General features: G+C 43.1%; 1 protein-coding gene across 3 annotated transcripts; it reads right to left on the minus strand.

Annotated features, from left to right (window-relative positions):
* Positions 1-514: 514 nt before the first annotated feature.
* LOC109312888 (cytochrome c oxidase assembly factor 1 homolog) lies at positions 515-13,304 on the minus strand. 3 transcript variants are annotated; one of them, XM_019539241.1, is made up of 6 exons: positions 13,215-13,304; positions 12,883-12,942; positions 11,652-11,759; positions 7,743-7,912; positions 3,962-4,032; positions 515-1,172 (listed from the first exon to the last, which is right to left on the minus strand). In XM_019539241.1, the coding sequence occupies exons 2-6, from the start codon at positions 12,908-12,910 to the stop codon at positions 1,076-1,078; spliced, it is 474 nt and encodes a 157-aa protein (XP_019394786.1). In that variant the 5' UTR covers positions 12,911-12,942; positions 13,215-13,304; the 3' UTR covers positions 515-1,075. The 3 variants fall into 3 exon arrangements, with proteins under 3 accessions (XP_019394786.1, XP_019394794.1, XP_019394801.1); XM_019539249.1 differs by having other exon boundaries at positions 7,743-7,894; positions 13,215-13,301; XM_019539256.1 differs by lacking the exon at positions 12,883-12,942 and having other exon boundaries at positions 13,215-13,287.
* Between the last annotated feature and the right edge of the window lie 255 nt (positions 13,305-13,559).

The following is a 13,559-nucleotide window of genomic DNA, read 5'->3' on the forward strand; positions in this document are numbered from 1 at the left end:
TGCTTGAACCACCTCCGCTGGCAGACTGTTCCAGACCTTGGGGGCTCGGGCAGTAAAGAAATTCTTCCGTATGTCCAGCCTGAAACGGTCTCGCAGGAGTTTGTGACCGTTTGACCTCGTCATCCCTTGGGGCCCTCTGGTGAACAGACGTTCCCCCGGATCCTGGTGGTCACCCTTGATAAACTTATAGGTGGCCATCAGATCACCCCTGAGCCTAATGTTTTCCATGTCCGATCATTAGCCTCATCTTTCTTATGCTGCTTTTAATTTGCATGTCAGTTAAACTGTCATTTCATCTTTTGTTAAATACCAGCAAAATCTGCATCTTTTAACATACAGCTGTGGAGCCATTTGCTCAAGTCTCTTTTAACAGTGGATGCTGTACCTTAATATAAAGTGTTGATAACTAAGCTATTCCAGTTAATCATAATGGAGGCTGTCAAGTGCTTTTATTAAAATGCCCGATGAAGGGTGACCGTGCCCAAAAGCTTGCTAAGGACTCTTTTTTTCCCCCCCAACTACTTGGTTGGTCTAATAAAAGATATCACATCTACCCAAAGAACAATGCCTGCCTTTATTAAAATATAGTATTATGATGAGTAACTTCCATCACTGATGCAGACACTCTGCTACTTTTCTCTTGCCTCTGCTTCAGTGGCTTGCTTTGGTCCTGCTTTAGGTAATTCCTCACTGTAACAAGCAAACTTATGTCAGGCAATCTGAATTGTATGATTTGACTAACTGCCTGGCCCTGGAGAAAGCAACACAGCTGTCCAGCTTGAGGTTCATCAGAGGACAAAATCTACTGGCAACTTTTTTTTGGTAAGAAGCATTCGGGATAGCAGCACGTACAAGATGCAGCATAACTACTTCACAACAATATTATTGTAAAATCTTTTATTTTGTGTTGCTCCTGTGCGCACAAATCAATGAAGCTAAGAGGATGCCAATGTAGAATCCAGCGCTAGAGAGAACTGGCTGCAAAGTATCCATTTGTGGCTGTTTTAAACATGAAGGATCTATTGACTGGTTACATCATACCACACAAGTCAACTTGCAAAGCCAATGCCTCTGTTTATTCCTCTTGCCCATCGGCTTTCTCTATAGGTGAACGGTATACTGGAATGCTACGGCCATCTCTGAGTTTCAATGTGACGTCCTGGAGATGCCAGCTGATGCAAAACAAAAAAGTATTTTAGTTGACAGACTTTGCCTCAATATTAAAATCAATTTATAAATTATAAATACTAGGCAGGAAGAACTAAATCATCTAACACATTGGGGGTTTTTTAAAAGAAAAAAACATTCAAGTCCTAGTTGTAGAAACTTGCACCTATCATCCAAGTTTTTAAATGCTTCTAAATTAGATGCTTCTGTTTCTCAGTATGGCAAGTCAGCCCTTGCCTAGGTTGTTTCTGCCTGTGGTGCCAGATCACATTACTAAAGGATTACTATAGGTTGGAAGCCTTTTGGCATCCCTTTCTTCCTGATTGTGAAGTTGACATGAGGGTAGAAGGAAGAAGCAATTTATTAAGAACAAGCTGATTTTAATTTAGAGAGACCTACTGATGTGGTACACAAAGGGACACCCTTCCACTCTTCAAAGCTCTGGTCCAAGCTAACTTTTGTGAACACAGTCAGCATTAGTTTACAGGTTTGGAAGGATGGTCCCACGATGCGATTTTGTTTTGTTTTTTTTTCCCTTCTCATAAGCACTTGTCTCTGAACCATCACTCTTGAAATAGACTTTGAACACACCTGTGTTACTTTGGTTGAAAATGTGCACCTCTGTGCTGTCTGTTTCTCCTACATTCTAGACCAGGGTGGCCAACCTGCGGCAATTTGGAAGTTAATATGCATCTCCTCGAGTCTTTGCACAAGTTGGAACACTTTTATTTTTAATACTGTGGATTCCTGTTTGAAATCTCTGGGTTTATCTTGTGAATCATGCGCAAAGGTTTGCAAACAAACATATGGTGACCAGCTTCCAAAGTCCCTGTGTGCTTTGTGCAAAGATTCAGTATTAACTTCTTAAGAGCTGTGCGGGGCTCTAGAGCTGTGGGCTGGCCACCCGCGGTCTAGACTTGCTAAAGCAGTGATTTCTCAACCAGGGTGATGTGGCACGCCGGAGTACCTTCAGATCCTCCTGAGGGTACTACATGGTGCCATGCAATGTTAGCCATTAGGTTTGCAAACATGATTCTCAACATAAACCCAGAGATGTCAAACAGGAATCCACAGTATTAAAAATCTTCTGAGTTGTGGTCTTTCTGAGATCTTTGCAACCAAAGGTTGTAGTAAAAAAGAGTGAAAACTAAGAGCTGGCATTTTCTGAGGGGTGCCTTGAGTCTAAGCAGTCTGAAATATCTTGCATCTAAGGAGACTGTGAACTACTTGAAGGTTTTGGGTTTTTTAATATCGCGTGTAGACAAGCCAACTACATAGCAGGGTTGCATGGGTACAGTTGATATTCTCTCTTGAGTAATTGAGAACTAGGTGTTTGAAGAGTCCATCAGTACTAACCAGCAGTAACTATGCAGAACCAAGTTTTTTGCCCCCTTTCTAATGGCAAATATGTTCCTGAAAAATTAATTTAAAGTATGCTTCCCAGGCACTCTGATGAGAACACTTAAAACACATCTGTTTTTGGAACTTCTATTTGGCATTTAAGTGTCTCAGTCTTTATCTTTTCAACATCCCTAAGGAGTAAGGAAGTGCTGTTATTCCCATTGAACAAATGAGGAACTGAGGAATGGAGAGAGTAAGACTCAGCTTCTCAGAGGGATGTAGACAAACTGTAATCAAGGGGGTTAGCACTTCTGTGACTCGGGTAGGTTACTGAAGATCAGCTCCTCCCAAGGTGGGACACTCTCCATGGCAGAGCAGATCAACAGGAACCTGAATTGTCCAAGTGCTGCCTGGTGCCTTAACTGATGCACTTCATATTCTGCTTCCCACAAAAATTCTTAAGAGCAATATGGTAAATCCTCCTTGTCTGTTCATGAGATTAAAAATTAGCTGCAACCAGCCATACAGTATAAAAAGAAATGCATCACTACTGGATTTCTAAACAGCAAAGCACTGGGTAAACTGAGCACAAAATGTTCCCTGACAACTTTGTAAGAACAAATACATATGAGAGAACTTCTAATCTTCTGAAACCTTTCTTAATTCTCCATGGAGATGAGACTTGCATCTTTTTTTCTTAATTATTGGTTCATTCTTGGAAATCAGCTTGGCCTTGAGGGGGCAATTTGCTGGAAACACTTCAAGTCACTAGATCCATAATATGGATTTATATATTGTGGTAGAGAGGTGACACTTTTGTCTTAGCCTGATTCATCTTTTGGGGGAACTGGTGAAAATGATGTGATCTTCAATTAACCTCCGTGGACTTCCTAAAATCTGAGAACAGTGCAGATTTTATATTTGTAATACTTAAGGACAACCAGATTTTTTTAATCTCTACATTTTCCTATTGGGTGGAGGGAAGAGGTTAAGTCTGATTCAGTGGGCCACTTTATACACTAAATAGTGGGCTACAGTCATGGGTGACTGCTGCCTCCCAAGTCTGTGGGGGCACCCACAGGCACCGGTAACAGGGCTGGAGCTGGCAAGCTCCTGCATGTGCCAGTGGTGGCATCCCTGTCAGGGGAAGCATGCGCCCCCCCCGGCATCACTTATGCTTACATTTTAAAGGAAGGGAGTACTGGACGTGCAACTTTGACCCGATGTCTTCTGATTTGTAGGCAATGGATAGGACATCTAAAATAGACTAGTTAGAGATTAACATAATTTGTCACTAACAGCCTACGAATGTAGCATTTCAGAAGCTCTTCAAATGCATTTCCTCTTTATTTTCATAATACCTAATAACTGAATCGAATGTCCTGTCCTCTTTCCCTTGCTTGTCCCATCACAAAACTGCAACATATGTCTCTCCCACCCCCTCCATACATACCTGTTAGTCTCTCTGTCTGAACTGATGAAGAGATACCCAGCTGATTTGGTTCCAGATACTGGTATCTTTACCTGCAGGTGGTTTAAAAAAAAAAATTGCTGAAAGCCTTTCACTGATTCACATGGCTGAAAAGAGTGTCTTTTGTTTCTTTCATAGTCAAGAAGATGCTAAAACAAAATCTTACTCTTGTAATTTAAACTTGGATATTCTGGCACTTCTCTGCTTCACTAAACTTTAAAGGATGGGTGGATGTGAGGCAGAGATGATTTACTTCTGTGTACAAACCAATGGTAAAGAAACATTCTCTCAAGACCTGCAGCTCTCTTTTAATGGAAGTCTTGCACTGTGTGTGTTTTGGTTTTTAAATGATTCTTCTTTGTAAATACTTGAAGATTGCCTGATGACAAGTGTCTATATAATTGTTTATGACAATTACAAGAGTGTGAGTTAAGAGATTCAAAACAGGACTCCATTAAAATGAATGGAATAGTGCATCCAAATCTCTCTGGCAACTCCTGAATGCTACCCTGAACATGATGATAAATAAACCAAGCTACAGTTGCATGCTGCCCTCCCTGCTAGCACTCGCAGTCTACTATTTGAAGAAAATAAGAGGCTAATTTGTAGTGGCATCAGAAATAAAAGTGTAAAGCCTTCCAAAGTGGGTCCAACTGGCAGGGTTTGGGAGTGCAGCGGAGATGGTACATCAGCCTGTGAAAGATATAAGGATCTTGCATTGTGGTCTAGTCAGCTATAATGGCTCTGAAAAGATCATTCATTCACTGTGATAGAGGGCTCTGAGTAATGAGATGGAGAAGAAAGTTGTTGGTTTACAGCTTAGGAGAAGGAAGATAAAAAGGTCTGACTTCCTCTTGACTCGCTTAAACCTGAGTAGTACTCTTAAGGTGGCTTACAAACGGAAATCTGTGGTGGAGCAGGCTTGATGTTTTCTTCATGTTTTTATTAGAAATCGAAGGCTTGCCTAAACGGCTCTAAGGCAGGGGTGGTTAACTTGCCTCAAGTGGCGCAGGCAGTTCCTGCGTATGGCATGCAGCAGATTGGTAAGATGACAGGCAGCACAGTGGCTGGTTAGGCAGGGACTGCAGGACGGAGGGTAAGGTGCAGACTGGGCAGGAGAAGTGGATCTGAGTTGTCCTCAAAGAGGTGCAGGGCTTAGTTTTATGGCACGCCTGTCAAAGGCTAGCCTCCATTTCACTAAGAACACTTGGAGAACCAGGAAGTTTGACATGTGCAAAATCTAACTTCAAGGAGAGGAAGAGTGACATTTTATTCAGATGGTTTTAGAGTTCTTTTGAAAACCCTGTAATGACAATGCCCTACACTTGGAAGAAAAATATTAATTCAAAACACCCTGTACTCCTTTACAGAGTTACTGAGATGGCTCTTGGGTTCGCAGTGGAAACCTCCAGCAAAGCCAGGGAAGATTAGACCTTTCTTGCCTACATTTAGATTTTCTCTTTGGTCACTGAAGTTAACCCATGATACAAAGCTTTGGTGTAGACACAACATGCCAAGTGTGGCTTGCTGTGACTTCAAACGAAGTCACTGTAGGGGTGTGTATCCTACTTGTGCAATGTAGATGCCCATGTCCCAAGGAAAATCTATTGACCTTCGATGCTGCAATCCCAGAGGTATTTCTGAAAATTTTTACCCAGCGGCTCTGTAATAGCGTAGTTAACCTAATGGCCTAAAATCCCATGGGAGGCAATGCTTTAAGTTAAAAAAACCCAGCAGGAGGAGAGAGTCTTATGAAGGAAAGGAAAATTCCTTTTAAACTGCCTGTCTATATAATAAATAACTATGAGTAGGTACATTGTTTCTTCTCCTTCACCACTCAGTTTTTTGGTGGGTCTTTTTTTTCCCAAGAAGAATGGAAAATGAACAACAGTGCACAGGCAGGATGGCTAATAAGAACATACACATAGATATAGGCATTGCCATATCCAAGAGGGAGGCAAAACTCTGAAAGGTTTGCTGGGCTCAAGTCGGGGCACTAGATAAGCTTCTTCATCCCAGAATGGATTTGTGGTGATTTTTTTTTTCCCCCCGCCCTCCCCCCCATGTGCCAGTTCTTTCATCAGTCAGAAGTATTTTTATTAAGTTAAATAAGGAGTTGTACATCAGGAGAAAAGCAAACCTACTGCCTGCATTTGAAAAAAGATGAAAGAAGCATTCTGGGCAGCCACTGACCTATTAGTCTTCCTTCAACAGGATGTCAGGTTTTAGAATAAGCTGTGAAGAAACCAATAATTTAAAGACTTTGGAGGTACAAGGAAAACGGGATTAAAAAGTGAGAAGCTTACCAAAGACAGATCCTGCTACCCTATCCCAGTATCAGTTTCTTTGATAGGGAGGAGGCTGGATGAACACCTTGCCGAGGTTGTTTGACCCCAGTAAGGCTTCCTGCCATGGCAGGGGGTCGGACTTGATGATCTGCTCGGGGCCCCTTTCGACCCTATGACCTATGATGACTGAACCTCTTCAAACAAAGGAAATGACGATTTTACCTAGTTGGACTGTAGCAAATGAAAAATTTAGTTAAACTGGAGAAGTTGGTATTAGCCCAAAGATTATAAAGTGGGTGAGGAGCTGGCTGATGGGGGAATGAAAATGTGCTGAACTAAAAGACCTGTTGGGCTAAACAGAGATGGCAAGCTGAGTTTCTCAAGGACCTGTCTTGGGACTGAGTTTATTTTATGTTGGCCATTAATGACCTTGACATGGAAAGGCAAAGGGTGCTCATGAAACTTGCTGATGACAATGATGTTTTGGTTTTCCCATCATTGCCCATGCCCCTTCACAAACAAGGCAAACTAGCTGGCCTTGAGTACTGGGCTAATAGAAATGGGCTAAAATTTTAGAAGAACAAAGCCTGAGGTTTGTACTTGAAGACTAATTGGAGCTTCTGCTGTAAGAAAGTCCCTCAATCAGTTGGAAAGAGCGGAGGAAGGCCTCTGGTCATCTGGACTGACTGAAAAATCTGTGTGACGTTGTTTACTAACGCAACTTTACAGCTGCATCAGTGAGGGATTTCCTGTAGAGATGGGGAGGCTTTGAAGCTACCGTACAGGGCACAAGTAACATTATCTCCTACATGCTATGTACAATTCTGGTCAAGATGGATAGAGATGTGCAGAGAAGAGCTCTGGGATGATCAGAGGAATGGAGAGCTCACGTAGGAAACTAAAAAGTTTGGCTTGTTTACATATGTGCCTACCTCTCTGCATTTTACAGAGCACATTAAATACCCAGAAGAGAGAAGAAGGAGTTCGAGTCACTCTGTGCCAACACTCTCTCGGTATAGACTGAGGCTGGAAATTGAAAAAAAAGTTAGTAATCGTTGGAGAAATGAGGTCTGGAACAGCCTCCCAAATAAGCAGTGGAGATGAAGATGACAACTGTTTTCAAGATGGACTTTAAGTTTTTATGAAAAGGATTATTTGACCCAGTTGCCTGTGGTGGCTAGGGACTTAGTTCAATGACTCACCAGGTCTCTTGTCATTCTAAATTGTTATGTAAGCTAGCAATGTGAAGGATTCATTCTTGATATTCTGTCTCGTACCACGTACCACAGCCAGAGGCTTGGGAGATCCCACCCCCAGGCTCCATAAGAAAATAAGGGGCACAAACCCTCTAGGCTCTAAATGGGGCTTCTGTTCTTAAGTCTCCCACTTCTAAAATAATCTCACCTTTTGGCCTCCCCTCTCTTTACCCCTACCCCCACTGCTAAAGAGCCATGCTGAAAGGTCACAGCTGTTACCTGTGCTCTTGCCATGTCAACACGGTTATTCCTGTCCATCAATCTGATGCCGTGCACTCTCAGTGGGGGCACGCCTAGCGCTTCCAGGGCTGTAGGTTCACTGTTAAGCCGCTCAAGACCCTGCTGATAGTACTGTGTCCTGGTAAAACTTTCTAAGCAAGAGAGACAGACTGGTATAAAGAGATTAGAATGCAGAACAAGAGGAGAAACCGTCTAACCCAAGGGTCAGCAATTTGTTTCTGGCCAGTGCTAAAACACCTGCAAGCTCAACTTTTATAAGATGTGGGTGTGCCAGTAATGGACAGTGAGGGAGCCACAGGAGACCCAATCCTTGTTGTGGCAGTACAGCCCCAGCCCCTTCACCATCTGCCCCTAGGCATGTGTGTCCAGCAAAATTTGTCTTCATGTGCCATGCACAGGCACCCATGCTGGAAGTTGCCTACCCCAACCCTAACCTCTTTCTCTCTCCCCCCCAGAAAACAGAACAGCTTTCGCCAACAGTTGTTTGTTCAATAGGTTCAGGATACCAACACTGGAGAAGTTCCTGCAGGAAGAGAGGGCTGCTTATATTTAGGTGACCCAGGCCCTGAATTTTATGACAAGTGAAATGTGTGCTTTAAGAAAAGACCTACTGCCGAGTTTGCTCACTCTTCTGATTTTCTGTTTGCTACCCGCAAAGACAATCGGCAGCATGAGCTCTTAAAACTGTTCTGAATCAGTTCAATGTCTTGTTTTGTTTTGTTTTTAAATGAACTGAAAAAGTCCACTGGCACTCACCTAGTATAGCAGCAGCTGCCTTTTGACCTCAGAGGCTAACTTGAGCCTTAGCCCACAGAAAGAAAGTTGATCATGCTTGCAGGATTCATTGAAGGGGTACCATAAGACTTTCTCAGTAATCCCCAGGAAAGATGGTAAAGTACTAGCTATTGTAGCATGGTAAGTGAGGGGTCACAATGTGGCAATGTAGAGAGATACTGTGGCAGTGGAAAGACATACTGTAGTCTGGCCATGGGGAAATGTCTTCTAATAGTGATCGCTGTTAGCAGGGAGGAAGAACTATTGGTCCTAGTGCCAGAAAGGTTTGCCTGAAACTGGTTATCAAGGAGCATCTGCTGAAGACTTTTCCCCCAGAAACCTGCGTTACTGAAATTCCCTGCACTCCCTGAAATCGGTTGGTATGTCAGATAATGCTGCATGTGAATGAAAATCCTATTCTGACTACTTCGCTCCTACCTCTCCTGTCTTGTCTTAAATCTTCCAAGGAGTCTCCCTCAGTGCTCTGGGGGGAGGCAGTTCCCAGAAAAAAGTGTCAAGCAAACCTTTCTGGCCCTAAAAGGGCCAGCAGTTCTTTATCCCTCCTTCCCTCGCAACATCCATTGGTAGTTAAGAATGCACAGTACCTAGCGGGATGGGGCTCTGTGACTCTACCTTTAGACTTGTCTGTGGGTCTATATTTCCTCTCCTCTCTGTAGCCCCTAGCAAAGAATGGCCACTCTCCATCTCTGTTGGAAAATGGCTTATTGGCCCATGGTAAGCAGCTACCCAGGTAAGCAGCTGCTTTCAAGCATGCTGCAACCAGGCCCCCCTACAGCAGCAGACCCTGGGTGGGAAACTAGCCGGTCCCCTAAACCTCTTCCCATTCTCAGCTGTGCCCAAGATGCTTATGAGCCTTATTTAGCGTGAAATATTTGTCTTGCTATTTGTAGTAAGCCAATGGAGCAGGGCTCTCTGAAAGGAAAGCGGGTACACAACAGCTGGCTAGGATGAGTGTCTGCCTTAGACAGAGGCTGAAATCAGGGAATTTACAATGTATTGTATACATGCAGATATTTCAGAAAGAATGGGGGGAGAGGAAGGGAGGCTGCATGGGTTGTAGGTCTCGCTCCCTGCCACCATGCTATCTCTGTGTCCCTAGAGGATCTGGGGTTCATCCAAAAAGGCTCAAAAAAAGAACCAGTTGCACATATGATAAGAGGAAGTACAGGTTTCCCTTGCTTTATGCGGGTTTTGTATGTGCAAACTTGCTCTTATGCAATGGCCCTTTTTCTACCAAAAATTTGTTGTATGTGAGGTAAACTCACTCGTATGTGATTGGTGCAGTGGAAGCCCGCAGTCAGCGGCTTTGTATGGTGCGTTGTGGGAGCGATGCACACCAAAATATAGTCTCGTGTGGATCTGTGCTCCTCGTTTGTTGTCTACGATGCACGTTTCTGTAGCTGCCATCCCCATTATGATAGCGCCCTGTGCTTGTGTGTACTGTCTGTTGGCAAGTACCAAAATTGTCTTGTAAAAGTGGTAGAAAAGAGCCTGGAGGTCAGTACAGTCGGTGTTGGAACGTATCCCTGTTTGTATGTGAATTCAAGTTGTGCACCGTTTTCTAGGAATGTATGTACAGCATAAAGTGAGGGAAACCTGTAGTGTGATTCACTGGCAATAGCAAAGACTAGAAAGGAAGGTGGTGGTAGGGAGAAGTCCTAGGTTCAAACATGGCTTGTCTTGGCCCTCCAGAAGAGAGTAGCAGGAACTGGAACATCATAGAAACCAAACAAGCAGGCTCCTGGCTGCTCATCTTCAAGACTAAAGATGCAAAACCAATACTACCTTGCAATGTGGCACCTTCTGTTCCTGTTAAATGCTAATGACAAGCCTAACTCTAAATGAAGGCTGTCCTTTCATAATGAAAAGCCTTGCCTTGTAATCCAAACTAACAGAAATAACCTTCTGTGATGATCGATATTTCACTAGAGCAGCAGCTGTGTGAAGTACCTTGATTATCTACCTAAATGGCTTGGGGAGTTAAAGTATCTGCCATGACAGTGAAAGTAAATCCTTCAAGAGATTTCTAGATGGGAATGCTAAAATATATATGTTTGCCAATACCCTTGTTAAAGCCAGCTTCTATATTTTACAACTCGGAAGCTTATCTATCTGTCATTAAGACCTGCATTTCAAAGCTCAAGGGCATGAGTTGTCTAAAATGGAGGGCTGCTTTCCAGCTATCTGATTTATTAAAATGTGCAAAGATAACAGGGCAGTTTCACAACCCCCTTATCCAAGGGCTTGATGAACAGGCTCTGCCACACTTCTCTGGCAGTGTCCTCGGATGTAAGGTTAAGCAAAATGCCATTCCCTTGCAGTATCTGTCAAATCAGATTGCATGAGGAGAGGTAGCCCGGAGAACTCTGCTTAATGGAAACAAAACCTTGTGCTGTATGATTAGAGAGAACCTGGGGACAGGGAAGGGGAAAAAATCAATGGCTTGCACTAATTTGTTAATTTTCAGCCAGTCAGAAGTAGCAAATGGATGATGTCTTTCGGCAGAGTTATAGTAGAGTCCAAGGGGCCCCATCCTGCTGAATGCTATGCGTTCTCGAATACCAATGGCTGCCTGCAGTAGATATTCATGATGGTCAGCAACGCAGAAGATCATAGTCATCTTCAGGGACCACTAACTAGATGATTACAAACAGACCAGACTTCTGAAGTGTCCACGTGTCCTTCACATAAGGGCTTCTCTCCTAAGATGTTTGTGAGGAATGAAAGTTTTATATCTGCTCCAAAAAATGACAAAAAACCCTCCCAAATACCAGAATTTCCACTGACCACAAAAGCCTGCTTTCTGTACAATGCATATGCTGAGGTTTCTTTTTTTGAGACTACTGTGACAGCGCTTTGGAAAGTACCATTATTTTGTGCTTTAAATAAAGCTGAGTCTCAAGCTGCAGGATGCTGTATAGGCTGGCTTGATTTTTAAATAAAACCTTTTAAGCTCAACTTCTCTTCCCTTCTTCCCCCTTATTTCTTGCTTATTGAAATCTGAAATGCTAATATTCCCCTGCACACCCTCTGCAAAGGGAAGATATATACTGGGAGGGCAGAAATAAGGTTGCTAGCAGCAACAGGACTTACTTTGCATAAGATGATACATAACAACACATGAACTACCACCAAAAATTCCCAGATAAATTGCTATTTTCTGCAGTCTTCTTAAAACAACTGGCATTTCTTTTTTTCTTCCTGGAGGAGGGAAGGAAAAAATATTTTGTTGTATCAAAGGAAACCTAAAAGGTGGCTGGAGGGGGGCGGTGCACGTGTATTTCCTCCCCCACCCCCTACACATTCTGCCAAAGTGCCTTCAATATAGCAAAATAGTTCTGCACAAAAACACTGCATGTAGCAATCAAGCTCTCTCTCTGGGGCCCCACAGGGCAGCCAGAGGAAATCCATGATGAGAACTGGGCACCTAAGCAGGGTAGAATATGTTTATTCACTTCCTTTAGCGATGCCACCACTTCACTAATTGCCGAGGAGAAAATGACCTCCTTGGTATGGCCGACAGCCAGAAACGCAGCACATTGTTCTCGTAGCCTCCCATACATCCTCAGCAACAGTGCGAGCATTCAGACTCAGAGGGCTAGATTTCTCTCTTGTGCATTTATTTTAGTGGAGTTGCACTTGTGGCGGGGGTGAATTTGGTCAGAAATCTTCAGCTGTAGAGCTAAGCTGCAGCTCTGCCAGTAAAGATAATGCTGCTGTGTGTCTTAAGTCATGGGTAAAATAGGATTGCAAAAATCTTCCTTGTGTTTCCTCTTTTTTTGCACATTTTAATGAGTCATGGTTGTGGCATCCATCTGAATGATGCAGCGGATGCACAGTAAATGGCCGGGCTAGCAGAGAAATATTAGTAGACGGAATTCTTTTGCCCACGTGGTTTTGTGCGTGGTGTGTGTTTGTGTTTGTTTTTTTTCCTCCCGTGTCGATTCTTAACAAGTATAAAGACAGTACCACACTGCTTGGATCCACATTACAGCAAGATGGGCTTAAAGAAACCTATCCAGATACTTGTTAAGCATTCACAAAAAAAAATGGGGTAATGGGTAAGTGAGGGGAATAATCCGAGCCCTGTTTCCAATGGCAAAAACCCAGGCCTATTGGTGAGAGAGAGTAAATGTTTGGAGGCAGTATGGGCACTGCCACCTGGATGCTTTAGCAGGCTACGTTTACCAGCCTTAAAAGCCTCCATCCTAAAACAAAACCCTTGTCTTGCTGAAATGATAAAAATGGACTATAAGCTAAACCTATTTGCTGAAGTGCAGTGCTAAGCCAATTACTGAAATATGATCTAGGCAAAGCCACTTACTTCCTGTTATGAAAAATGGTCTCGTCATCTCTCGTATGCATTAATCAGGCCTTGCTTTACCTGAAGAACCACAATTTAAGGGTGGGGTAACAAATGCGAAAACCTCTTCCCATAATGATCTGAGCCAGTGTGTGACATAAGCATTGTCTGGCATGTTCCCCACCCTGCCTGCAACAGACTGTTTGCCTGCATTTCTCTCCCTACTATGTTGCATGTTCTAGCCTAAGGGAAATGAGAAATTTAACCCCGAAATAGCTTTCATCTACTGCCTAATGTGCAAAAGCTTTTTTTTTTTTTTAAGGGTTTAACTGTAAATTTACACTGTAGCATGCCTTTTTAAAAGTAGTCTCTGCCAACCAGATCTCTTGATTCTTCTTTTTAAAATCTTCTCATGGAAGAGCTGCCCTGAAATCAGAATAACACACAACCCTTTTACATTCAGTCAGTTTTATGTGAAGACTTTACAAAACAAACCCTTAAAACAGTCTCATGAGAGGCAAATATTCTTATCCCCCTTCTGCAGATAAGGTGATTGAGGTAGGAAGGTCAAGAGACTTAAACCGCACACGGTTCCTGTTTCAGACCTGTGACTAGTTCCTGGACCATTAGACCAGTGGGGAACCACCATTTTTACAGGTGTGCTACAATGCTTCTTCCTCCCCTGCCTGATCTACTGC

This window comes from Crocodylus porosus, unplaced genomic scaffold (genome assembly GCF_001723895.1).
Source record: "Crocodylus porosus isolate Cpor-Errol unplaced genomic scaffold, CroPor_comp1, whole genome shotgun sequence".
In the NCBI taxonomy this organism is placed as follows: domain Eukaryota; kingdom Metazoa; phylum Chordata; order Crocodylia; family Crocodylidae; genus Crocodylus; species Crocodylus porosus.